The sequence below is a fragment of the Hippoglossus hippoglossus genome, chromosome 15 (genome assembly GCF_009819705.1).
Source record: "Hippoglossus hippoglossus isolate fHipHip1 chromosome 15, fHipHip1.pri, whole genome shotgun sequence".
In the NCBI taxonomy this organism is placed as follows: domain Eukaryota; kingdom Metazoa; phylum Chordata; class Actinopteri; order Pleuronectiformes; family Pleuronectidae; genus Hippoglossus; species Hippoglossus hippoglossus.
Genome location: NC_047165.1, coordinates 4,643,008 through 4,670,875, shown reverse-complemented (window position 1 = coordinate 4,670,875; position 27,868 = coordinate 4,643,008). Strand labels below are relative to the sequence as shown.

The following is a 27,868-nucleotide window of genomic DNA, read 5'->3' as shown; positions in this document are numbered from 1 at the left end:
TGAAACAAACAAGTTAGATCAAAGACACAGAAGACCAATGTGGATGATGAAAGCCATCTTTGACGGACAGATGAGGAGGCGGGACATCTTTGTCTAGAAGCTTTATTGATAATTGTTTACATCTCACAATGCATTCCACAAACACGGCTCCCGGCTGGAAGCTTTTTATCGTCACAATTGAAGTATGAAGTTTATCATTCACAAATATACTTGCATAACAAACAAATGCTTGAAGGTTTTTTCCCCAAAGTCACATCGAGCTGCAACTTTATTAAGATATCGGCTCCACAGACAGTATGATTATTTATTTTGTTTTCTTTAAATCCCACTTTATTTTTTGTTTTTTTTATACTTTTTAAATATTTTTCTGATGTGGATGAATGTAAACGTGTTCCTTCCGGAGTTTCTCATCACTACACAACTGCAATGACATGGAAATAACTTGTATGTAATAATCATGTTTCTGTTTGTCTGGTGAAGGTTTTTTTCTAGATGTTCGTAGCTAAAGTTACTCAGAAGCGATGAAGTTTTTAAATGGTAATACAGCCCCCCCTACACCCTTCCCCCCCTCCACTGCCCCGTCAGGAGTCAAAGACGTCGTTCACAAATTCGTCCGTCATCACATCGAGTCGCCAACACGCCGCAGGTTACCGAGGACACGAGCTCGAAGTTTTAGGGACACGATGGTAAAATCACAAAATACTTCTAACTCTACAAGAATATTCATACCAAAAAAAAAAAAAACACGAAAAAAGTACATAAGGTGCTGTCGGCAGCTCGCGCTCATCTCTCAACACGAATCTCTCCACTCGGCGGCGACAGGGAAAGAAAGAAGAATTCAAATCACAAGGACAAAATAAAAAAACATCCAAACCCAGCTGAAGGAGCATCAAACCTCCCACAATGCACTGGGTGGAGAGGGACAGAGGGTTGGTTCAGGATTGAAATGTGTTTCTGGGAGTTTTAACGTCACAGAAACAAACATTTCAAAACGTCATTTTAGAAATAAAAAAAGGAGGGAGATGTTAAATATCAACGTCGTCAACCTGCTTCGACTTTTCCAGAAAACAGAGGAATTCTGAATTGGGAAAAAAAAGTGTTCTTAATTTTTTGACAAATAAAGTAAGAAGGGCTGCGTCGCCGCCAAACCCCTCTTCTCCTCCTCCTCCTGCCTTCCTTCATGTCGTCCCACCCTCCCTCCCTCCCCCACACACACCCTCCCCCCAACATCTTCCTCTCAGAACTTCCTCATTCCAAACTGCGACTTGTCGTTACTTCACTCCGCCTTGCGCTTCATGCCGGGCACCTTCGCCTGGATCCTGCAGGACGACAACATTTGAGAAGTGTGAGAAGATTCTATTTGATTTTAATGGTGAATCTTTCTGATGTAAATAAGAGTTTTCAAGTTAAAATGATAAATCATTCAATATTATATCGTTCTTCCTCTATAATTATGAAAAGTTAGCTCAGGTTAAAGGGTTAATCTAGACAGAGGTGAATATATTGATTGATGAGTGATCGAGTGTTTGCTCACGTTCCAACGACGCTTTGAATCTGGTTGTTGACCAGGGACACGTAGTGATCGATCTGAGTCTGAAACACACACAGCATCAAGTTCACTGTCAGTCACTTCATTTCTTTACAGATGTTCTTAAGTTCATGGATTCAGTTGGAGAATTAGATCAAACTGTGATAGAGGGTCTCACCTGGTATTTCTCATAGACGATCGGGCAGCTGAACACTGCAACCAGACCTGAGGAAGAGGAGAAATGTGAGAACGTCAGCACTTCCTAAATGTTGTGTTCAGAGGTACAAGCTGCTGTCAGCCTCTATGTTGTTTTTATATTGGAGTAAAACATTTCAGAAAACAATATTTTAGCTGAAAAAAAAAAAAAGAATCTACTAAGATGATGTTAAACCACAAACTGTATTATAAATAACTATAAATAATAAAAAACAATATATAGAACTTGAATCAAAGACACATTTTTCTAAGGTAAAATATATATAAATACATAATATAAATACACATGTTTACTGCATCGTTTATTCTGTAAAATAAAATGTTTCATATTGTACACCAAGGAATTGGTCCGGTCTGACATTGAAGTTATTGCAGCTTCTCTGTAATTTCAGCACCAGATGAGCCAAAGTAAGACTTGTTAATATCACACAGTCATTTAAAGAGTCTTATTCTCACGGATCATGTGACTGTTTTCTCACCGAGGATAATGAGAGTGAGCCCGTTGAACAGGCCACCGACGTAGGTCAGGATCCACATCAACACAGCAAACTGCAAAACACAGAAACATTTAAATTCAAATGTATCAAACAAAGTATCCTCGGTATCGCAGCTGCAGAAATAAGACAATAATAAAACAAAAAACAAATGAAGACAAAACAATGCAGCTAAAGAAGTCGACAAAAGAAAGAATTTATTCTAAAACATAAAATGATTCATGACATCAGTTTCTGACTTTAACCCTGAAGCTGTTTTGATACAAACGTTCTCAGAGCTGTAATGTAAAGTGAAAGTTTTCCGTTCGTGTCAATGACGAACATTAAAAACATTCGGGGGCCCGGAGCCAACATGGCCGCCAGTGAAAAGATGCCGCTGCAGCTCGATGGCAGAGGTCGACTACACACCGAAGGCAGAATAAACATGCGTGACATTTTAATGACCTGCTGCTGCAGTAGTAAATATTCACCACCACTGCAGCAAGGACGATCACAGGAAGTTAACCAGAGGCAGAGTATCCCACAATGCACCGAGACGTTCGGAGAATTTGAAACATTTCGGCCTCCTGATGGGATTAAAGAATTTGACTTTTTTGTGACCCTCTAAGGGAAACTCTGTGGCGTTGCAGTCTGATGGGCGGTGTGCAGATCTGTATTTGGACTGGAGGAGCGGGGGGAGGGAGCGGCGAGGTGACGACAGGCGTCTGACAGCTGCAGCGCTCCGAACACTCGCAGTGTAACTGTTACCACCACTGATCTACACACCTATTACAAACGCTCACTCACATGACGAGTTACCTTATCCAAATCATAAATAAATCTTCTGTCTGGAGTCAAGACAGTTTCATGTGACCTTTGATGGTGAACAGATTAGGACCCATTCGATCTGAATTTAAGATTATTTAATACGTCTTAACGCTTTAAACAGCAAATATTTTTTACTCCAGAAAACTTCTTCCCTTTATGTTTGTGTCTTTAAACTTAAAGTTTCAGAATCTTCTAATGTCCAGTGTCTGTAATAATGACTCGTTCTCACCTTGATGGAGTCGACCAGGTCCTCGACCAGGAACAGGCGCCTCAGTTCACAGATGGTCTTGTTCATTCTGGCCAGAAACGAGTCGCTGTACTTGTGGACCACATCCTCAGACAGCGCCAAGTCACGGTCCAGGTACAGCCTGAGAGGGACAGCAGAGGGTCGGGTTTAATACAGAGCTGATGTGTTGATGTTTCTAATGTCATACTCCATTATTTAAAAGTTGGTGCCAAATATTCAATAAACTTAACTGACGGTTTAAGTTTCCTGTTAAAAGTACTGAAAGATCTTTGCAGACGGGTTTTTTGAGTCACTGTGACTTTTGGTCTCAGGGGAAAAGAGAAAATCCAGCTTCTGTTGTGCAGCTTTGATTTCTGTGAACAACTTGTAATGTGACTGAGCTCAGTTTCCACAGCTCCAGTTAATCTCAGATTAATCGGTCTTTACTGTGGGTTTAAAGGAAGCAGGTGAAAACTCACTAAGAAGGTTTTGTCAGAGAGCCAGGAGGGAGGATAAACACACAACGCACAACAACCAAACACACAACAGGGCGCAGAGGACACCTCCCCCCACTGTACAAATGTGATGCTAAAATATCCTCGGATACGAACACCGCCATCTTGTGCTGCTGACATCATTGTTAAATCTGGGAGTGGAGCCCAGTATAGAGGTCCTGCCCATACACATGCTCGACCAATCCTGAGTCAGTGCCAGCTGTCAATCAATACCTTACATCCCCATTTTATCTATATTGAAGTTTTAATAATGAATTCAAACTCATCAGAATCAGACTAAAAAAACATAACATGTCATAAATTCAAAGATCAGGCACCTTTTTCCTGCAGGAACTAAAAGTTTCTCCACTTCCTTTATCATTAAAACCAAACTGTGCCTGATCTTTCTCAGATTATTTTTAGGAAATCAGTTTTTCCCCCAGTAAATCAGTTGAAATTCATGAAATAAAATGTGACTGAGTTCACTTTGGAGCAGTTTAATGCGTGAGTAATTAAACTAAGTGAGTAAAAGGTTGTGTATTTTCTGTTCTCAAATCTTTGACATTCTGTGGAGTTGATCATATTTCCTGGGACTCACTTGAACGGGTGTCCCTCATCGGACTTCTGGATGGCCTGCAGGATGCCTTTGTATATTCTGAAGCAGATGGTGACTGAGAGCAGAGCCAGGCCGATGTAGGAGCAGACGCTGACGATGCTGCACAACGTCAGGGAGAGGAGCAGCAGCAGGCCGGCGCCGAACACCACGCCCGTGCTCTTCACATCACGCCAGTAGAGGAGATCCACCACTGCAGGAGGAGGAAGATGATGGTTAGTGTCAATCATCCACAAGAGATGTGACTGAGCTGTTTTCTACATTTAACCATCTCAAACTGTCAATTACATGCATTTTTTTAGAGTTTTGGACTAAAACAAACAGTTGTTTTTGCTATTTAGTGACACTTTTAGACAACTAGCTGATACTTGATTGTCTTACAGAAGATCTATTTTTAAGAGTAATCCACGGTTTTAGAATCAGAGTCTGGTGCTCTCACTTCTTTCTAACGCCAAACCTCCGTTATTTTTTTTTTTTTAAACATCACAGGATGTTAATCTTCACTCAGCTCTTTCTGGAAATAAAAGACTCAAGTCATTTTGCACTGCAACTTTTAAATCAAAAATCAATTTGTCTCTGGTTCAGGGAAAATGTGCGACAGTTGAACAGAAAGATTAAGAGTTAAACCAAAGTGTCCTCAGGGCGAATCTCCTTGAGACACACAGTTCTCACTCGACTTCACTGACTGTTAAAACTAAAACCAATTTGTCTGCTTTGCCTTTCAGCCGTCACATGGGTGGTGCTCGTGATCGTGGTGAGGAGGAGGAGCTTCTTTAAGTTTGTCTCCTTTATCACAGGGGTCACAAACTGTCACTCATCGGAAATTTTAAAAAACCTGCAGGGGGAAACTCGCTGCAGCTTCTGACTCATCAACATCCTCATCTCTGTGCCTTCTGGAGTTTTCTTCCACTTTCCGCCCCGACGCCACCATGATGTTAACTCAAGTGACTCAACACCAGCTAGAGGTCATCGGCTTTGAGGGTCTGATCACGCAATTTCCTGAGATGCTATGAAACAAATCAGCTCTAAGTTGAGCTTGAAACTCAAACTCAAGGTTGATTTGTCTCAGCTGCTCCACGTTCTATTCCATATCCTGTCTTTGCCTTTAGGTTTTAACCCTTTGGGGTCAAAGGGCATTTTCATGTGTTGTTTTATTAAAATACACCTTTGATTTTTTTAAGTCTTTAATAATATAATGCCAGTCTCAAAGTCAAACGAAGTATTTGCAGATTCCAGCTTCTCAATTGAACAGCAGCTGATTCCACTGACAGTTTAACAGTAAAAACCAGCTGCAGAGTTAAAACTGCAGGTGGTCGGGTCTTTCTGACATTTGGGTGCTGGAGCCTCTTCCCTCTCTGACGACTCAGACGGGTGGGGGGGTCGGACAGTGCAGGGAGACAGCTGAGCTCATAACCTGGGTGCCTGCACATGCTTATATTTCACCAGGGAATTCCAGGCAGGTCAATGGACAATATTAGAAGTGAAGGAGTCGTGGGTTTCCTGCAGGCTCGCTGAACGACGAGAGGACATTGCGTTAAAGTGCACGACGGAATCAGTTTAAGGTTTCTACTTTGTCTGATTCATTCAGTTTTCAAGTCGGCAACAAGCTGCACTTTAAATTTCCACTTTCAAAGAGCACATTAGACCAAACAGGTTAGAGATCCACCTTCAACAGAAACAAGTGAATTTAACAGCGACCTGACATGAAGCATTAAAGAATGATTACGTGTCTTTGTGTTATGATGGTAAACTGAATAACTTTGGTGTTGGTTGCTCAAAACAAGCATTTGTCCTTCACATCTGAAAGATTGCAAAAATAATCAGATGGGTCGAGAATTGATTGGCACAGTCCACCGTAACCAGCAGCTCAACATGGAGCGCCATGTCGACAACCAGCTCTCTGGTGTAGAGTTTCACCTCCACCGGTGCATTTAACTGATGAATGGGACAGTGCAGGTCCCTGTGCTCCAGTTGCAAACTGCCAGAATTTATAGGCCCAGGGAGGAAGTTACAAATTCCAGAAAGCTTTCTGATTGGACGCAGAATGAGTAAACGGCCCCGAGTGCAGGACGAGTCATCAAACATTGAGTTTTACAAGAAGAGAAAAAAAATTAACTGATTTAGATGTAAAAATACCAGGATGTTGGTTTTATAACGAGAAAGAAAAGAAGAGTTAACAAAGAGACACAGGATTCAACCTGGAAATATGGATTTTTTTATTTCATTGGGCCAAGGAGGGTCAAAGATCTGCATCTATCTACAGGAGTTTGTGTTAAGCAAAGCATGAAACTGCGAACTGAGGCCTCACAGTCAAAGGCAGGTGATGCAAGTGAAACATTTAGTCAAGTTACAAACAGCAATGTTATGCTTCTCAGTGATGTTATATCTTATCTACTGATTTGATTGATTGGTTGATGAAAGGTCAAAAATAGTAAATTCCAGTCACAGATTCCCTGGACGTCCGGGGTTTTTCCTCAGTATTGAAACGATAAATCAATCCATGAGTTGATGAGATTTATTCAACAAGTAACTTAATAGTTTGTTAAAATGAGATTTGCTGCTTTCGTCACATTTGATTATAAACTGGATATTTTGGTTTTGGGATAAATAAAACACAGGACGTAATTTAAGCAGCTGTATATTAAAAATCAGACAAACAGATCAGCTTGTTCCAACTATAACCAGCAGCACAGTCTGAAGCTGTGTACTTAAAACCCAGTTATCTTAACAAGTGACAGTTTAAAGATGGAATTCAGAGCTGCTGCCATCTCATGACAAACTACAGATCCACTGTCAAACACTGGGTCTGCTGGAGGATATTTACACAGACAATTCCATCATATTCACAGGATTAACTGAAACACTTTAACCCGAAGTCATAAAAACACGAAATTCTGCTTAAATATTAAAACCTTCTCTAATGTTGTTTGATTTGAGTAGAATCGGTGTTGGGAGCTGAACGTGGCCCGATGGGAGGCTGTACATTCAGGGAGCTTCTCGGATCAGACACCGCTGAGGGTGATGCTACCTCCGCGTTAGCTCCGTTAGCTTCCCCGGAGACAGAACCCCTGTGTGCGGGGAAAGAACCGGACCGAGCCGGCGACGTGAGGAGGAGAAGGAGGCGGAGGGGTGAGGAGGAGGAGGAGGATCCACGGTCCTAATGCGGTCGCCTGGCTACATATGGTAGCGGGCGTGCTAGCACCGGAGCCTGGCTAAAAATAGACCCGTATCACAGAGAGCTAACCGCGGCCGCTCATCGCTTCTCTCCCCGCTGGGTTTTACACCACAAACCGATTCATCCTCTCCGAACCCCCGTAAAACGTTTAAATATCCGACTGAGACTCGCACCGGCAGAACCCGAACACACCGCGGGGACAAAACGTCAAACAGTCCGGCGTGACCTCCGCGGGACTCGGCCCGATCCGCCTGCAACCTCCCCGGGCTGAGAGCAGCCCACGCTCCCGGTGCACATGCGAAACACCAGCGCGGCTACAGACAGCGACACAACCGGGGACATAAAGAGAGAGATGCTCGGTTAACAAAAGATTATGAGCGGACTAACCCTGTTTGGCGTCCATCTTGAACCTCCGTTAAACAGCAGCTCCGCCTGGCTGACGGGAGGAGAGACCGGGGAGAGAGACACGCAGCGGGGGGGCGAGGGAGAGACATGCGCAGCTGCGTCTCCCTGGACGATCGATTCGATCAGCTCCAGGACATGATTCTAATTAAACTGATATTTAACTGAAGATAATCATTCTCTAAAACACGTGTTTAATAGAGACGCGTTTAAACATCGTTTTAACAGATAATATATATATATATAGATAAGTGCTATGGAGGTAAATCAGTTATTATATGATACGTCTACGACTAAAAACATCTTTCTACTTCTATCCAATAATCAGCATTTCAGACCTGCAACGATTAATCAACTAATCGACAGACAGTTGATCTGCAACCATTTAAAAAATTTGTTTTGGAAAAAAATGCTACTAAAATGAGACAAAGATTGTTTTCCTTTGTCACATGTTAAAGTTTAGGGAACATCTTACAAATCAGTACAAATAAACGAGACAGTAGAAGTCATAATCTTGAGCTCTGAGAAATTACAAAAGGCATTCGTCAATGTTTCATTTCTTAGACAAAGTGATTAATCGATTAACTGACTAAATAATCAGCAGACTGACAGATCTTAGCCTCCAACACGTTCCCCTGAGTCCAACATTTTACACCATCACTCAGCATGATTGGATCTGTTCCTACCAACCACAGGGAGGTGGACACAGCATCAGCATGAAGAGGAGGAGGAAGAGGAGGAAGAATGTTACATAACCAAACTGTACAAGGATAACCAGGCTCCAGAAAGGCCAAGCAGAAATAAAGATGAGATAAAAGTTAGGAATTTAAATCCAACTCACTGAAACTGAGGGAACAGTGAGCGGTCATCAGAGAAATGCTCGTTTTAAAAAAGATCCATAAAAGGGAGGACAAGCTGTCCAGGAAACTCCAGGTGCATGCTGGGAAAGCTGCGGCACCAACCGTGTTAAAATATCAGCGTTTCTTCCCTGGTGTTTTAAATAAGTTTGAATTAATTTAACTGTAATCCAGATGTCCTTTGTACTCAATGCAAAGGGCCAGTGTGACTGTTTTACAGCACATTAGGTTATGATTGTACTGTTTTTATGTAAAGACCTTTTTAAATAATTATATACAGGACTTCAGCCAATGATTCATTATTATCATGGATTTCTGGTTATTTTCTTGGTCAATCAATTTGAAAATGTAGCAAAATAAGGACATTTTTGACCTATTCAGTTTCTCTGAATGTTGACATAGTTATACTGTTAACAGTGGAGTCGCCCTCTGCTGGTGATTCCAGAGAATGCAGGTTTTAGACACTTCCACAAAGGCTTCACTTTCCGGAGCCGGAATCTTTGTCTATGATGTTAGGAGCAACTTACTTTATGTCTATATACTGATTATACGTGCTAAATATAGATTAAATGTTAGTCATTTGTGAGGCTTTACTCACGGTGCCAATCACCGATGTGCATCTTAAACTAACTTGCACAACTAAACTCCTGAATGAAGCTGATGTCTTAATCTGATGAACACATCACAATGAGCTCAGCCTTAAGAGGAAGGAGATTCATTCTGCTGCTGGTCTGACTTACAACATAAAGCCACGTTATTTCACTGTCCCTGACACAAACACACACAGACACACACACCAAATACTGCTTTGTCACAGCCTCGGAGACACAACAGCTTCTTTCAGTCGTGCAGCCACTTCATAGTCGTCGCTCATTAGAGGCTCAATGAACAACAACGGTTTGATGAACAGACCCAAGCTCAGCACAGACACACACACACACAACAAAGGCTTCAGTGTTGAGATGACAAGTGACAGCAGCACCGCAGCCTCAGATGATGCAGCGACGGCAGGACACATGATCAGCACTGTGTAAACTATCTGTAAATAGTTTGTTTTGGTCAAAGAAAATTAAAAATATTAAGTTTAGTAGCCGGAAATGACTTCAAGGATTTAAGCAATCACCAAATTAGTTACTCATCAGTTCTCAGATGATCGACAGGTCTGATAAGAAGATGATTAGATAGAGACAGTTCTGTTTATTGTCCTAGAACGAGAACTGAACCTGGAGAAGCGGCATTTAAGTTTTTCGTGAACAGAAACATTTTAATTAGCTTTACTCTACTTTAGCCTAGCTTATTTTAAACCACCATTTTGTTTGAATCATGTTTCCCATTTAATGTATATGTTTAACGTTATTGTCTTGTTCAGACTCGAGGGGCAGATAAACCACAAGCGTCTGAAACCTGATTCACGTTATCACAAACACTGAACATGTTCTTCAGTCTATCACAGTGGGGCCTTAAGAGAAAGCTGCCAAACTGTCTCTATTGAAAGCTCTGGTCTGACACTTCTCCAGCTCATTAGCAAATCACCGGCTCACTGTCCAATCAAGACACTGCCAGCTGACGTCACTCAGCTCACAAACCGCTCCCCTCCTCCGCTCTACCTTTGGTCACAGTGGTTGACTGGCTGACTGTCCAAAGGTCTTTTCCCTGCCAGAAAAACTGCCCTGTAGCTTCTGCAGTCGCACAATAACAAAACCAGCAAACTGTGAAAATATCTGTCCTCAGAGTCCTTACAGCCTCCGGGTACAAACACAAGAAAACAAGCGAGGACTCACAATCAGTTACAGCTCACCTCGTGAACAGAGTTTAACACCACAGACGAAAGACAACGAATAGGGATTTGAAAGTTCACCACAATTTCCCCTTAAATATCTCCTTATGTAGCTGTAAGGCCATTATATCCATTTAAATATTCAAACCAACACCTCTGAATCAAATTGAAATCCTTTACAGTTTTGTCTCAAAGTTTGCAAAGCTTGTCTTGCGAAAGCTGCATTTCAATCAATGAAGGAGGGACAGGCTGCAAACGTGCTGCAACGTCCGAATCTGAATGACCAATCAATTCACATCTCAGAAGCACCAGTCTCCAACATCTATGTCCTACTGTCAGTGCATGAAAGAGGAGCCGAGGCAATAAAAACATGAGACGTCTCTTCTTGAAGCAGCTTGAACCTTCCACACAGTCAGTCCTGCCCGAGCCACAAACCAGCCAAATCATACCATGCCGTCTCCAGTGCGTTGCGGCAGACTCCTGTTTGTCCACAGAATTGTTCTCCATGCCTTCAGATCAGCAAACACATTCCACACAGAGGGACCCAGCAGAGGCGGCAAAAGCAAACGTGTTGGAGTGAATGTGTGTGTCCGGCTGCAGGAGGAAGAGGAGGACAAAGAGGGAGGGAAGAACTCGAGCGAGGCTTCCTATGGAGGGGAAAGGGGGGTGTGACTGCAGCGAGCAAATGAAGACGATCCTGCAGGCGAGCTGTCAGCTGACTGTCTGCTGCCACCGCTCTGACGCAGCAACTATAAACGTCTCTGCCTCAACCCTGCCCCCCTCTTTCTGGCATGCTTTCCCTCCTCCCCCTAACATCCTCCCAGTCTGATCTCCCCTTTCCCCTCCTTTCTCCACCCTCCCCAAAATGTCACTCTGCTTTCCCTTCGTCACCCTTCCTCCTCCTCCTGTTACCTCCTCACATGTGCGCTGACGAAGCATCGAGAAGGAGAAGAATGTTTCATCTCGGCTGATGCTGTCTAGTACAGTGTCATTCAACAGCTACACATCTCTAAAGAAAAATAAACCTGATCATTTTTTGAGATGAGGGGTTTTGAGATGAGAATAAAGAAATAAAGAATGACTGGCTTTCTGCCACATTAACTCATTTTCCAGCTGCTGTAGTTTCCCAACAAAATGTTTTGTTCACAATGTGTTCTGAACAAAACCAGGAAATCAATTTCGACACAGTGAGAACCCGAGTGAAGCTGGTTCCGGTTTACAGACTGAAAAATCTGAGTGTATCTGACATAAAAACAAACAGAAACATGAATTAATGTTGCTTATGGAGTCGAATCTGCTCCAGAACAGACCGAGAGTGATCATCAGTGGTAATCACAGACTCTGTCCACTAGAGAGCACCTTTCTCCTCTGACAAACCTCTCATCTCATCTTTTAAAAATCCATCAATGTGACTGTTGCAGATGAGACAAACCTACAGATGTGTACGTGGAGGTAATAGAACTTCCATGTTCTGGAATCTGTTTTTCTGAGCATGATAGCGAGGCTGCAGTCGCAAGACAAAACTCATTTCCTGTGACATTTTACGACACAGTGAACTGTGGTGATTCAGTGGTGAAAGAGATGTTGCATACAGAGGAAGAACAAAGTTAGTCTCAGTGACGACAGTACAGTACAACCTGACCCTTCACCCTGATACGAGTCGGAGCACAGACTTCCTGCTGCTGTTAATAAGCCACGAGAATGACAGGTTTAGCATTTAAAATCATAAACCTGATCGGATGACCCTTTACTAGATATTTGGTTGTATTTCTTTTTCTATTTTTTATTTATTTAATTATATATAAATGTAAGTTGAAGCCCTATTAATAGACAGAACATACAAAATTATTTAAGTAGAAAAAAAGTACAGGAAGGTATTAAAAAAAAGTATCTGGTATAAGTAGAGTAACTCAGACTATCCAGTCTGGTGGACGATAAATCAGAATAGAGAAAACAAAGCAGAGATTTATGTTCAGATCGCAGCGCCCCACCTTGAGTTGTGTAACGAGGAACATTTGCTGACTGGTATCTGGGTCGGAGAACCCTTTGTGGGCCTGCCAGTGTCGCAATGCAGGGAGGAGGAGGAGGAGGAGGCTATAATTAACAGGAGACTCCTCCAACACACACACACACACACACACACACTAAAGCCTGGGCAGCTCGTCCCAAAGACCAAAGTCCTCCTGCTGTAGTAACACAGCGGCCATCTGTGTGTAATCGTATGCAATATTGACTGATCAATATCAGACTGCAAACTGAGTCAGCCATTAAAATGGAGACTAAGTGATGGCGTCTTCAGAGAGACGGGGGGGCTGACTGACTGATACAGTCACTTGCTTCAGTGAAATATCACATTGAGTTTGTTAAAGATTTACTTAAAACACAGGGGTTTACAGATCGGCAGCCTTTTAAGTTTTGAGAAAAAAACCACGAAGGATCTTGAATAGGAGAGTGGTTATAAATTCAACATGATGTGTACATTTACCTTTTTACCATAAGTGTAAAATAGTGAAAAAAGGAAAATTGTATAATGCAAATTCTGTCAGTCCCAACCTTAAACAAGTGAAATATTAGAGCCGTTACAATTTGTTGATCAAATGAAATTATGCGCAAACAGCTTTGATAAATGATTTCATGTTTGTCATTTTTCAAAGTAAAAATTTTTCTTGCTCTTATGTCACAATTAATTAATTTCTTTACAGATCACATGATCAATCAATCAATAAAGGAAATGATTAAGCTTCATGTTTGAGAAGCTGGAACCAAAGAATATTTGACACTTTTACTTATGTGCAACAACTGAAAATTCTTCTTAAATGTCAAGAATTCTAAAAAATGACCGGACAAAATGACCCTGCTACAGAAATAGATGGAAAGTTCAATAACCCCTTATGTCATCACAACCCAAGTTATTTGGCACAAAGTTCATCCTTATGTACATAAATTCTGATGTCATGTCACATTAGAGGCAGTGGGAGAGGTTGTGAAGCTCATAAATCAGAGCAGCAGCTCGTTCAGTCAGTAGCAGGGTGTGGCTGTTAGCTCTGTGTGTGTGTGAGTGTATGTGACAGTGACGGGGTGCTGGGGTCTCTGTGGTGGTGTTGGGTTTCACTTTGGTATCTCAAGTTATTTCCAGAGCAGAGAGGAGCTAAAATAAGACGTTGCGGTAAACTGACTTGAATGTGGGCAAATAGAAGGAACTTTACCGATGTCCGCCGGTGCTCAACAGTGGATTTCTCATTTCTGCATAAAGTACGAACAAAATCTTCCATTTTTTTTTTTACAGTGGATTTTACCAAAGCAAAATAAAGGAATATTTATACTAAAAATCACATTTTACTTACCGCATTACAAAATAAAAATGAAATAACATGAGAAGGTGTTAGGGCTGTCACCTTATTTGAAATTCAAACATTCATTTGAATAAGAGTTCCTATTCGAACTGTGAGGACCTCTTCCAATTCAAAATAGACATTCTAGATGCAAACGAGACCGTCTGGAGTACTTTGCCTCGTCATCCAGCAGAGGGGCTCACCATCACATTAAACTATTGCATGCCCTCTTGACTTAACAGTAGAGTAAGACAGAACTCTAAAACTGAGGCAGCGAGGGAGTCACCACAGACGAGAGGAGCAACACCCTCATGTGACTGCAGGGGGATTTCAAATAGATTTGAAGACAGTTTTTTGTCGTGTTAAATTAATTTGAACTTGACTTCTGGAGAATAAAGTGACAGCCCTTTCAGGTGCACAGAAATGATGTTATTGTAATGAGACAGAAATGCACAAAATGCAGCAAAAGTAAAAATCTACCAATGGAAAATGCAAACACACAAATTGAAGCAAAATGCAAGGGGTTAATTTTCAAAGGAAATGCAAAAAGGGACAATGCAAGAAAGAAAAGGTGACACTAGGGAGAAGGTGATGGGATCTTAAGTAAACTCTGACTACTAGTCGGGTGGGTGGGAGAAAATAACTAAGGAGAACAAAAGAGTGAAGATGAAATTATGCCGATGAACATGGAAGTGCCAGAGGAAACTGAGGAGGATGTGGGGTGGGGGTGGTTTCCATGCCAGAACTGCTTTATTTTACCTGCTCTTATGTTCAGGTTTGGCATCTTAAACAGTTTCCCGCCCACCACGCTCTTCTTGGCAACCGGCTCCTCTGGTTTGTGGACAGGTGAATGGGTAAGCGGAGCTGAAGGTGGGGGTTGCTGGATGTCCAGCTTTTCTAGCTCGGCCTTGCTCTTCTGGTGGGATGCCTGAGTAAGGAGGCAGTAGGAGCTCTGACTTGGAGCCTCTTCTTCAACCTCTGGGGGTGGGGCTACTTTTGAAGGTGGAGCAGAGACTGGAGCCACATCGTTCTGACCAAAGCTCAGGTCATCATCCATGGGGATTTCTGGGGGCTTGGAGGACGCAAACTTGGAAGTATCAAGAGCCTCGAGAAACTCATCGATAACACCCCTTGGTGGTCGCTCAATAAACTCAAACTCCTCAGAGGATACTTCATGCTCAGAGACCTCCTCAGCCACCTCTGCCTCCTCCACGTCCATCTTCAGGTCCTCCTCCTTTGTTTCCACCTGGAAGCTCGCAGGGTATTTTGCCATTGCTTCCAGGACTGGGGACAGAGAGTCTGCTGTTGGTGACTCTGAATCTGAATCCTCAGCAGTGGTCTTTTTACTCTGGAAGTCAAGTGGCTCAAACTTTTCGGTCATTTTGGGAGAATCATGGCTTGAGAACCAATCCTTCTGTTCGATCTTGACAGATTTCTCTTCTTTGACCTGAACTGGTGTGGTTTCCTCTGCCTCTTTGACAAGATCAAAGGCGTCAAAGCTTTTGTCTTCATCCCCTGTCTCTACAACTTTCCCCTCCATCTCCTCAGTCATCTCCTTCAGAAGGGACACTTTAGCATCAAAAGCAAATGGATTGTTTGCAGACAGATTGATTGGTGGGTTGGGTGACTCCATCATTCTTCTTTCTAAGATGGGACTCTGCTCCTCCGGGGTTCCCTCTGAGGAGCCAGAGTCCATTTTTTCAGGGTTGAGCGGGGAGGTCTTCAGGATGTCTGGAAGTGATGGTGGGAGAGCAGAATCCTCCTCTTCCACTTCCTCTTCTTTATAGCCAGATGAGAACTGGTTCATTGACTGCATGAGTGAGTCAGCGGACATCTTGCTCTGCTCAAATGTTTTCCCCATGTCTATAAAAGACGGTGGGCTATCCTGGGATTCTCCAGTCTGTCCATACTGGACCAGATCAGGTGTGGGACTCTCTGACATTTTAGAAGCTCTGCTGTCAGACTTGGAGTCTCCAAAATGGGAGTACCCACTATCCGCCAGTGGAGAATAGCCTTCAAATGGGTTGATATTCTTCTTCACCTCGTACATCAAGTCATCATCTTCATCAGACTGGTTGTCGTGCAGGTCAGGCTCATAGTTGGAGGAGCTAATGGGGGCCGTATCCTGGGAGAAGCTATCCATGGAGACCTTGGAGTTGTCTTGAGATGCTAAGAATGGTGAATCCCAGTGCTCTGTTGGGTTAGAGGAGGCAAGGTAAGATTCTGGGACCATCACTTGGGGGTTCACGGGGGAGGGGCCAGTAGAGGACCTATCTGAGCTAATCAGCTTCTCCTCAGGTGAAAAGGAAACTCCACTGTCTTCACACGGATTATGAGGCCCTGGGTCTTTCCCTAAACTCAGGTAAGGACCAGCTAATGGATCTAGAAGGTCTTCCTTGTTCTTACTACGGCCGGGTCCAGAGTCACCCTCTTCACGCTCCCAAGGCATGTCCTTGGAATGAATAGTCGGGGCTTGAGTGGAGAAGGAGCCAAAGGATGCAGCGAATCCTGAAGTAGGGGGCTGGTTGGGACTCTCGGTCAGAGAGAGCTCCTCCAGAGAGTCGGGGGAGTGAAGAGGGGAGAGAGGAGAGATGGGAGCAGGGGAATCACCCTTCTGCCCAAGTGCTTGAGTAGAGAGGGAGGAGGGAGAATGCAATACAACACATATCAAAGACATACTCCATTCCTTACAGTGCTCACCACACCTGGGTAGAGGTTAGTAGTTACTGAAAATATACCGAGGAAGGTTTGGAGATTAAAACTCAGCATTAATCTTGTCTGCCAACAGAAAAGTGGGATTGCAAACCATCCAACATAAACTGCAACCCAAAATGACTCATTTTGAGAGCTACCTTGTGGAATGCAATGTTTGCACCCAAAATAACAGCTTGTATTGTCTGTCTTCTGCATGTACTTCATGTTATAAAAAAGTTTATGATAGCCAACGTGTTTTGAGTAATGCAACACTCTCCATCCAGCTCAGTATGAATCTCTGCTATCACCTGTACCACAATTGATTATAAGTTGTGATCTTAGATCAAATCTCTTCAGAATACATAATGTAGTTCTGTCCCATTTTTGAATTTTAGTAATCTTGGGTTGCACCAAGGTTATGTTGGGCAGTCTGAAATCCTGTTTTCCTTCCACATTTTAAATCAACAGACAATATTAACACGACAAAGACCAGACAAGTGCTGCTGAAAGGTTGGCTGTGGCAGGTAGAATGTAGTTTGTTGAATGATCGACCACTTGTGAATATTCCAAAATAGCCTATTTTTAAACTACCATATGATTGAATATTAGACAGAACATTACATGTATCAGATATTCATTTTGAACGGGAAGTGTCTTTGATTATGGGTCATCTGTTAACTTAATGATTCAAGACTATCCATTGTTTTCAGTGTTCATTTGTAGTGGGTGTTTCAGAGTAAACGTTCTTCATTGGGTACAATCTAACCGCAGGAGTTTCTCAAGGCTGGTGCATCTGGTTTTAATTAAATTCATGACGGGTGAAAACAGGTTCACAGAGTCTCTTTATATCTTTAGTGAACAAATTAACTCAGGGAGAAAAAAAAATCTTTCTGACAGCCGAGAATTACTGTCACAGATGTTGGGCTCAAAAAGACTAAGTAGTCTAAAAAAAAATGCTGATCGTCATAGAAAATGATTCTGATGCTTCAACAGTTTTACATGAGAGACCAGGTAGTGGATTCTACATGAGGCCGACCCAAATGGAATTGGATTTTACAAATTGCAACACTGTATAAGGACTGTTTCATCGGTTTGATGGGATCTCGTGGCCTCTTGCACAACAATGTTTCCTGTCCAGATAAAATATTTTAATCAAACGTGTGGAAAATAGGAGGGGGTTTATATTCTGGACAAAATGGTAACATTGATTGTGATAATGGTGCTTGCACTGTTAGTGGTGACAACACACGACACCCCCTGTACAATCCCCCTACTTTACTTATACCATACCACAGGGCTTGAAGTCAATGGCTTACAGGAACTTCTTCTATGTTACATAAATAGGGGAAGACTTGCAGGTCAAACCTCCAGGAACACTTGCAGCATAATGATCAAATTTATTCTCAAGCCATTTGCTTCCATCAGAGCAAATTCTTGACAACGAGGGAGACCACAGGCCAAAACACATTAGTCTGAGTATTCGATACTTCAGTGTTGCTGGAGATTTGACCCACTATGTGCCTTACAGTTTCCACATCCTGCACTGAAGATGGGATAAACCCCAGTTAAACAGCAGCCAGATTTTATTAAGAATTTATGAACATTTGCTTTATGTCTTTGCTTCAGAGAAAGTGGTCTAATCACATAGTAAAAGACTGAGGGAAGCCCTGAAGCAATGCTGGAGGAACATATAATCAGTTTATGGTGCATTGTAATGAATTAGAATACATTTTTTTATTTTAATCTGAAAAGTAATTTATAAATTTAACTGACATCTCCATTTAGCAAGTAGAACGTTAGCTTCTAATAGGTGGTGAAGTGTAAGGCAGATGAAAATCGTCCCAGAGAGCTCAAAAGTAGCTCTTCAAGCTCTGGTAGATATTTCTGATGTACAGGAACATGATCAGAACAACAACACATCAGTCAGGCTGGTTGGGAGAGCAGACTACCGGCCACAGTTGAGATTTGTCAGCACATGTCTGGTGATCCATTTACCACCCTGGTTGGACGCATCGTGGTAGAATAATTTTTGCCCCAGGTCTAGTGCCAATAAACCATGCCCAATGTTTCTCTCAGTAGATAATGATTCCTCTCAAAGGACTTTTGAGAAAATATTGTCAGAAGAAAATACATTTTAAAACGTAAATAAAAAAGTCAGGCCTGAGAAGAATCATTATTCCTCTATAAACTACTTCTAGCTCATGACAATCTACTCTACAACAGTAACATGGGAGTCAGAATGCAACACAAACAAGCAAATGTCAAACATCAGATTTAGTGTTACTCAAATCCACAAATGTTACAGCGTCGCACATGCAGTGGGTTATTCTCGCCACTCGAAATTAAGTGACAGCACAGCAACAAACAGGGGAGTGAACTGAAGAAGTGGTGAAGGGAAATAAAAGACGAGGAAACAGCGAGCAGAGAGAACTTGCCTTTAGGGAATTGCATCAGAGGATGAGGCTGAGCTTTAGAAGGAGAAGGTACATCTGTGGAAGAAACAGAAGAAGGCAGCAAAGAGTGAATTCAGATAGTTCGAAAGGTCAAGAGAGGACGACCAGGAGAAGAGACAGAAATCATCTTCCATAACAAGAAATGAGGTAGAAGATTCAGAAAGCATAATGTGGAAATCACCGCCCTGAACTTTAACTTGTGAAAAAACATGTGCAGACCTGTGTGTTGAAGAGAACCAGAAGGAGACACGTGGGAGGCTGCAGTCTATACTTAAAATTTAAAGGAGAAGTATGACACATGATTTGAGTGTGCAATGTTACCTTTCCCTCAAGTTCCGAGACTATCATACAGAAGCTACACAATTTGTTTATAGTAATCGACTGCTTATAGTCATCACTTCGGCGTGGGTCAAACCTGGTCATTATAAGCCGTTTCCAATGTATTTGACATTTTCAAAAGAGTCACTGGTTTACTTTAAATACATGTTGTACTTTCTCTTAAGCAACATTTTCTACAGTATGGTATTAGTACTTTTTACTTAAGTTAAGGATCTTACTAATTCTTCCAGCATTGTGGGCATCAAAGCTCAACATTCATAAGATGTTTAACATGTTTCTGGATATTTACAGTGCTTACTCAACAGGTTCTCTCAGGTATGTGAACATTTGTTTAAGGTTGGTGGGGGGGGACAGGTCAGATAAGGAGTGACAGGAACATCTGTGTCATAGCGTGATGCAGACATTACGGGTGGCGTTTACATGCCTGAGAAAGATAAAGAAGAATGGATGCAAAGCGGCAGCACAGGAACAGCAAGAATCAGTTCAAATCCCATCTGTGATGGAGCCAGAGAGGAAACTGAGCATCTGAGCTGTTGCGTAAGTTCAACCAAAGAACAGTAGGTTTATTTATACATGGTAAATTAAGTTGAATGCAATTAAGAGACGACATGTGGAAAACAGGGCTTGTTGCCATTTTGAGTCTCTTTACCAAATCAACTTAACTGCATGTGTCCGAAGTGAGAGACCACATGAGGAAAATGCTGCTTCAAAAAATTCCACAGACCCACGAGTAACTGCTACAAACTAGTGAAAATAAAAACAAACAAAATACTCCAACTGCAGAACTTCATCTCTTCCATCTCTTGTTTTAAATAACGAGTAGAATGGTACGAGCCACCAGGGGGCAATCCAGATGATTTGGCTTCACTTTTGGGAGCTGTCATGTCCCCCATTTTAACACTTGATGCAGTAATTAATCATCCATTATGCAGCGTAAATGATCTTTGCCTCAAGCTAAATAATTTGACTTCATGCCTCAATCAGAGAAGCTTGATTATGGACCAGCTTAAAAAAAAAGCTCCTTCCGAAAACAATGAGTCCCTGTGTGCAACCCTCCCCATGGCTGCGGCCTTAAGACTTAATCTCTTAAGTAATTAGGAAAATACAGACAGGAAAAAAGGGGGGGTGCTCTTAAGCAAGGCACTAGATCACTAAAAGTTAAAAGTATTTAAGATTTGACTATTTGCTGTTTTGACGCCAAAGATCAAAACAGCAAATAGCTCAGCTTTATTCCTGGGCCACATCGGCTGCGGTTCAGCTGTGGAAAATCGACAGGACCTCGACTTCCGCGGCTGAACCGCAGCCGGTGTGGCACGGGCAGAATTCCTCCTTCCACTTATCAACTAAACGCTTGATCAAGCTTTGACAATCACAGTCAGAAATCTGCATGAATCACGAGAAAATCTTAGTTTGATTATCAACTTTATTGCTGTTATCAACATCAAATGCTTCAGAGATTTAGCTTGAAATTCAAATTTACAATACTGATCCGACAGTGATATTAGACCATAATGATTTTTCTTATTAGGTCGTTTTGTTACCTCTGCTGTCGAGGTTTAGCCTCAGGTGATGAAGACCTAGGATCAAACCAATGACACACATTTAGAATAAAACTGAGTCACTATGACATTCAGTGGATTTATTGAGGATAATGATAATGCTGAATTCAATGCCTTTTCAGGAAATCCAGAGGCTCAACATTTCAGCTGATAAATGCACCCGATGAGCTGCACATAACGTCAGACCATGTTCTGGCACTGGGGACTGAGATCAGCTGTAAGTGGAGATCGTCCGGACTGAGTAACCTGAGAATCAGCTCAGCTCACCATGGCCCTGGTCAGGTTGCAGCCGACACGTCTCCATTTAACATTAAGTGATTTTGATAGACTTTCCATTTAGGATATTTAATGTATGAATCATTTCCTTCTTGATATCACTATAATTCCAACTACATTAACAACTATGCCAGAGTTGAGGGATATGACTGGTTTCATTTCTTTGTTTTATTTAAACAGAATCATTTTAGATTTTAGTTTACTGAATTTAATAAGACAATGAGTTTAGCTGAGACACTATTCTGCAGATTAATTAATATTGTCGATTTGATGGGTATTTAATGAGCTGGTTAGGTTTAGTTGAGAACCACAAAATCCACAGTGTCACTTCCAAACTTGACCTTCCACGAAGCAGTGACGACTCAAACGCCATCGCCGTGGTAGGTTAAGGCTGCACGTGCTGAGGTATTTTTCTCCTCTTTGAGCTATAAGTATCTCACAGCTCGACACTGACATATGATGACTCCAGGGCAACGCTTCACCTGCTGCCATCTTGTAACATAAAGAACTCAATGTACAATTCCCATCAAAGCCCTGTCTTCTTCCTGTTGGCTTTAAATACAGAACGTTCTGGTCTTTCCTTTTATAGATTTTTAAAAGGTCATTTTGCGTCTGCTGAGGTAAGAATTTGGCAAATCTAACAATTTTCCAATGAGAGCAGTTTATTTTGAGTTTTGCTGGTTGGTTAAGAGACAGACAGACAATTGATTTCACCCGCTCTAAACCCACGGTCTGCAGAACCAACAGTTATGTAATTCTACAAAAAGAACATGTATTTTAAACAATTAAAAAACCCTCTGAGATGTGGGGTTTGTAGTGTTTGTGGCTCAGCATGTTTCTACCGACTGCTCCTTCACTTTCAGCAGTTTTGACCTGAGCCTTTTGTTTTCTGATTGGACTTTGTTCCATTGGCTCCAGGGAACAGAGAGATGACACAGAGCCAGACACAAATTGGCCTCCAGCAAAACCAAAACCCGGTCCTGACTGTACACTGCCAGTCTGCCTGGCCCTGTGATAACTGCTGCTACCGTGTGAACTGCTGGCATACATACATGCTGTTATTCACATGAGAAGGACACGCCTGTTCTTCTGTGCACTTGGAGGGTGGGGGATGGGATGTACAGATGGATTTACCAACATTATTGAAGAAACACTGATGCTTAAAAAAAACATTAGCAGGTATTCATAGGTTTATTAAACGTGGGTAAACCCTCTAAAAAAAAAAAAAAGACTTGTGCGTCACAAAGGTGCCAGAAACTGAGAAGCTCTCCACCTCGGTATCTTGTCAGCGTTGTATTCAACACATTTTATCCAAGAATAAAAAAACAAATACGACACAAACGTCCGTCATTTACGTGCCAATTCCCCGAAGATCAAAGTACGTCACAGCGTCAGTGTCTAGACTCAAAAAATAAAGAAATGAGCTTGTTCACCTGGGTGTCATGTTTCCATCACTACCGATCAGAGCCGATTAAAACGTGTGTCTACTGCAGAGTCATGTGACCCGGGAGTGAATGCTGATTGTTTCCAGTCACATTGCAGACACTAGCCAGATGTAAGCAGGTTTTTGACCACTTGAAAAGGGGCTTGAGTCCGACATTCATCTATAAATTCAACATCTGGTTTTTCCTGTCGCTGCTACTTATTATAAATTAATCAATTATTCTGTCAAATAAAACAAAATCATTTCCAGCTCCAGGAATCCACTTGTTTACAAATTAAACAGATTTTGTAACAGAAAAATGTTCCCTCAGCTCAATGTTACGACCTGAAAATCAACATGAATGTGACGAATCAGCACAAGATGGGTAAATAGCACATCTTCTGGAAACGTCTGCACTTATCGCAGCGATAAGAAGCCAGATTTAGAGCAGATTAACATGTGGTTCTCATCATAGTCAGGGGCGTGTCTCACTTCTGTAAGGCTGAGCCAGCTGCTGTGTTGGCAGAGTAGAAACAACAGAACGGAGCCTGGTGGTGTTACTGATTTGGGTGGAGGGGCTCGGACTCCGGAGCACTTAACCCCACTTTCACCAGGATACAGAGAAAACAACAACACTGGACTGCGCACACACACGCTCATTGGGCTTAAGCCTCTGTTACTGTGTGTCTGACATCTCCCCTCCCCGTCTAATCCACCTGACCACATCACAAGCTCTCCACAAACACACGCTGACGGATGTGGGTGACCCAAAAATAAGATGTAGGCCGGTGGTGACCGTTGAGCCCCGTGCAATTAGCCGGCCTGTCAGTAGCACTGTCCGACGGGTGGGGACGGAAACTTACTTCAGATATTTTTTATAGGAATCTGTGTGATGCAAAGTCACAGCAGGAGTCATCAGATCAGACTCGTGAGCATAGAGATAACAGAGGATTTGAAAAGACGGGTTGTATCTGTCAGTAACACACTGTGCATTTTAACCCACATATGGTTTTATGTTTAGGGCTGCAACCAATATTATTGATTAACTGATGACTCATTTTGCCTATAAAACCTTAGAAAACAGGGAATATACCTGATAGAAGATCTCAGGTTCTTCAAATGTTTTACTTTATCTGACAGACACATTCAGTTTATAATGATATAAAACTGTAAGAGGCAGTTAATCTTTCTAGGATGCTAATGTTCAACCAGAAAAAGGGGGCAATGTGTAAGTGCCTGCTACTGCTACATAGCCTGTTAGCATTAGCAGCTGTTTACTTTCCATTCAAGAAAAAAAACAGTGAAAGTTGAGCATCTAACTTTATTCTTTTATTCAACAAGTTCTATATAAAAAAAAAAACAATATCAAAGTGTTTTGCTTCAATTCCTCGAGTTTACTGAGGTTGTTACCCAGCAACCCATGGCCAGTCTTATAATAGCAAGTGACTGTCACGCCCAGGACCGTCATTGTGACCTTTTGTCTTCTAAACGCAACGATGGCTGAAGCTGTTGAAGCTCAAGAGTTGGTCTCAACCACTCGATCCCAACAGGAAACCACATTCAGCGGCAGAGAAAACGTACAAATAGCTGCTTTAGAAACAGTTAATTTAAAAAATGCAATGAAAAATAAACCCTGGAATACTAATATATGTGCATTACTGTTGCACTGTATACATTTTGTTCACATTGCTCATATTTCTATTAGCTTGTATCGTGTTTTGTAGATTAAAAGATTAACTGGAAAAGTAACTGGCTGATTCATTGCTAATGAAAATAATCCTTAGTAGTAGCAGTCCTAGCCCCATTTATCCTTGAAGAGGGAATTTTTATAATTATTATTATCATCTTGTAAATGATATGTTGAACATGCTCTCGTCTTTTGTTCAGACTGCGGGGCTTTTAACCAGAGCTCATGGTTTATCCACCTCCATCAGTGGCCTTGCCAAGCAGCCCCACCCTGCCCCTGCTGCCTGCTAGAGCCCAGACAGGCCTGTTTACCTCACACATCTCAGGGAACAACACAGCTCCACAATATTCACTCCCTGCAAATCACAACAAGTCACAATAAGGCCAAACGTGATCAAAAAGCCGTTTAACGAGGATTCAGAGCAGTGATGGCTGTTTGTGGAGGACAGAGGCCTGTGTGGCTGAGCTGCAGCCGGGTTTGGGGTGTTGGTTTGGGGCGGAGATGGAAGTAAAACATGAGGTTTGAATGACTCTTTAACAGAATAAAACTCGTATCGTGTGACTGAAAGCGGTGAAGTGAGTGCGGGGGGGGACGTGGAGCTGCAGAGGAGCCGACAGGGAGGGGACGCAGAGCGGATTCCTTTGTTGTGACTAATCTCCGGGTTACAGCTTGAGCCGCTAACTCCCCGTGCATCCATCATCGGACACAGCATTGTCTGACGGGCCACTCCTTCGCCCGTCACCCGAGCCTCTGACACATCACAGTCACTTGACATGTGCTCATTTCCACCGGGATTAAAACGACCAAACCCAGGGTTAATAAACAACTGGGCCCGGTGGGGGTGACGTTATTAGCTTTAGCACCGGGGAGCACCGGGCTGCTGGCGGAACAAACACGTGTTTTTATCTGTATTCGAGTGGTTTAGCTCAGATGTTCACCTGAGCAACTGGTGCTGCTCATCGTTAGCTGCACCCAACATGACAGGAAGAAAGGGAATGGCGTCCGATAAAGGAACCGTGGCTAGCAACGGCGGGTAGCGGCACCGAGCAGATGGACGATGACATCTGAAACGGTGGATTGATTCCGCATCTTCCCGTGAAATGGTTTTAGAATCGTATAAAAAACATATTTCTGGGGTTAACGGAGGAAGTTTATTCGCTGCTCGCTGGGGGATAAGCGGTGAAAAGCAGCGGCTCGCCCCGGCCACTGCTGACGCGAGGCTTGTGGGTGAGAACAGGTGGGCCGCATCGCTGCAGCTCAGCGGGACCCGGGGGCCACGCTGCCGCCTCCCGCACCGCTCAGCCCCGGTAGAGAGGCAGCAAACGTGGATTCGTGTCGTTTTCATTCACAGCGAATAAAAACTCGCGTGGTTAAAAGTGTGATTCCTTCATTCACGGCCTCTTCCAGGCGGCGAGCGGCTGCTGCCCGTCACACACCATCCGCTCGCCTCAGGGTAGCAGCACTAGCCCGCTAACCGGGCTAACCTGCACCGCGACCGGGCGACACGAAAACTCAATAATGTGAAGAAAATGCCGCAGTTGGACTCGATTTGACGCCCAGCGGTGGGTTAAGTTGGTTAAACCGACTAAAGGGTGATGTTTACACCGCGTTTATTCACCTTCACGTCGGTGTCTGGGCGAGCACACGATGCTAACCCGCATCTGAGGCACGGAAACCGGTTAAGATGATGAACAAAAAAAACCCGTTAACATCCAGCTCAGCTGAATTTCCATCAAACCGGTGGAACATATTAAGTTAATAAATCTGATGAAAATGTTAAAACTGGTTCCCACTTTCATTCTGTCATTTTCCCGTTGAAATACTCACAAGATGCAGGAGCCGGTGGTTCCTCCGTCACCGCAGGTCGCTCTGCTGGCTCTGCGGGGGCTGGGGCTGCTTTCAGAGCTTCAGCCGCTGGGAGGGCGTCGCTCTTCGGGGCAGGTTCGGGCTCGGGTGCAGCCTGTGGCTCCGGGGAGATCTTTGTGCTCTCGGGTTCGGCTTTGGGGACATAGATTATGGGCTCCTCTGGCATAAAAATGGGCTCTGGTGCAAAACAAGCGCTGGTGGAATCCGGGAAGGGCTCCAGCACCTCGGGCTCGGGTTCCTCCACCTCGGGCTCGGATTCCTCAAACTCCGGCTCCGGTTCTGGCTCCAGTAGCTTCACCGGAGCGTAGGGGCTTTCTGTGACCTCGTGTGGCGCACTGTCCTCGGCAATGTGGCGGTCCAGAGCGTCCTGAGCTCCGCCGACCAAGTCCACGATGTCATCCAGGCTGAAGAGGTCCTGTGTGGGCTGGTCCGGCTCGGCCTGGTAGTGGTGCATTGCCTCGCTGAACAGAGCCGTGGAGGAGGAGACCTGCTGATCCTCGGTGTCTGCCATTTTTATTTCTCTTCACAAAGTGTCTCCTGAGGTGGAAAAAGTTTCAGACCCGCTGCGTGTGGGTTGAGTAGCCGCCTGTAACAAACTTCCACCGAGACGATCTGTGACACGTTGCCGGTAACTCCTTCAGGTGAGTTTTGCTTCTTTGCAACGGACAAACGTAGACAAGTGCGCCGCACCACAGCTGCTCCAGAATCGGACCCGAGTCCCGGAGAACCAGCGTGAAGTTACGAAGTGGAGGAACTCCGCCGACCAATCACCTGCGGGATGACCTCTGAGTGAGGCGGACTGGGGCCAACCAGAGCCGTCTTATAGGTTGACCCCGCCCCCAATCCAACCTGTTAAGTAGAGGAGGAGCAGAAAACTGAGTCAGACAAACTTTATTACATAACTGCTGCAGGACCACGTACTTTTACTGAGTTCTGTACTTCATGTGCTATTTCACACGTTGTCCTGTGCACAGCACAGTGAGGGTCACACATGGGGGATGCACACGAGGGGGGCAAGGTTCACCTCTCTAATGTAATTGAAGAGAGAATAAAGTTAAAATATTGTGGAAATGTTGTGAATAAAGTGGAAATGTTGAGAATAAAGTTTAAATGTTAAGAATAAAGTTAAAATGTTGTGAATAAAGTGGAAATGTTAAGAATAAAGTTTAAATGTTGAGAATAAAGTTTAAATATTGAGAATAAAATTGAAATGTTGAGAATAAAGTTTAAATGTTGAGAATAAAGTTAAAATATTAGCAATAAAGTTGAAATGTTGATCATAAAGTCAAACTAATCAGAGGAAGACATTTTTGCATTTTGAGAATAAAGTTGAAATGTCAAGCGACTCACACCTGCTTTATGTGGTTTTAAATCTGAATCCACCAAGAATATTCATTTCCCATGGAATTATAATTGATGATATTTAACAATAATGTACATTCATATCAGATTTTATGCTTTGATTGGATGTTGCGGTTCACGCTCAGCACTTTAAACCGCAACGCCACCAGAGAAAATCAAAAATGCAAATATGCAAAGTCATTTAAAACTCCAGATTTTAATCAATGTGAAATCCAGAGACTGTAAATCTAAAACAGAACATAATGAAAAACTAAGGAACAACAATGCAGTAATTGTAGTTCAGAGCAG

At 43.0% G+C, this 27,868-nt stretch overlaps 1 protein-coding gene across 6 annotated transcripts; it reads right to left on the bottom strand.

The window, feature by feature from the left end:
- Window positions 1–86: 86 nt before the first annotated feature.
- LOC117776035 (reticulon-4-like) lies at window positions 87–27,317 on the bottom strand. 6 transcript variants are annotated; one of them, XM_034609727.1, is made up of 9 exons: window positions 26,180–27,317; window positions 19,051–19,104; window positions 14,681–16,546; window positions 4,364–4,571; window positions 3,275–3,413; window positions 2,224–2,293; window positions 1,705–1,753; window positions 1,535–1,591; window positions 87–1,319 (listed from the first exon to the last, which is right to left on the bottom strand). In XM_034609727.1, the coding sequence occupies exons 1-9, from the start codon at window positions 26,727–26,729 to the stop codon at window positions 1,277–1,279; spliced, it is 3,036 nt and encodes a 1,011-aa protein (XP_034465618.1). In that variant the 5' UTR covers window positions 26,730–27,317; the 3' UTR covers window positions 87–1,276. The 6 variants fall into 6 exon arrangements, with proteins under 6 accessions (XP_034465618.1, XP_034465619.1, XP_034465620.1 ...); XM_034609728.1 differs by having other exon boundaries at window positions 14,681–16,114; XM_034609729.1 differs by lacking the exon at window positions 14,681–16,546.
- Window positions 27,318–27,868: the final 551 nt, after the last annotated feature.

Coding starts and splice junctions, on each gene's coding strand:
- LOC117776035 (XM_034609727.1), bottom strand. CDS start 26,729: ATGGCAGACACCGAGGATCAGCAGGTCTCCTCCTCCACGGCTCTGTTC. Junction 3,414..4,363: donor GATGAGGGACACCCGTTCAA/GTGAGTCCCAGG, acceptor TGTCCCTCTCAG/GCTGTACCTGGACCGTGACT. Junction 1,592..1,704: donor GTCTATGAGAAATACCAGGT/GAGACCCTCTAT, acceptor TGTGTTTCAGAC/TCAGATCGATCACTACGTGT.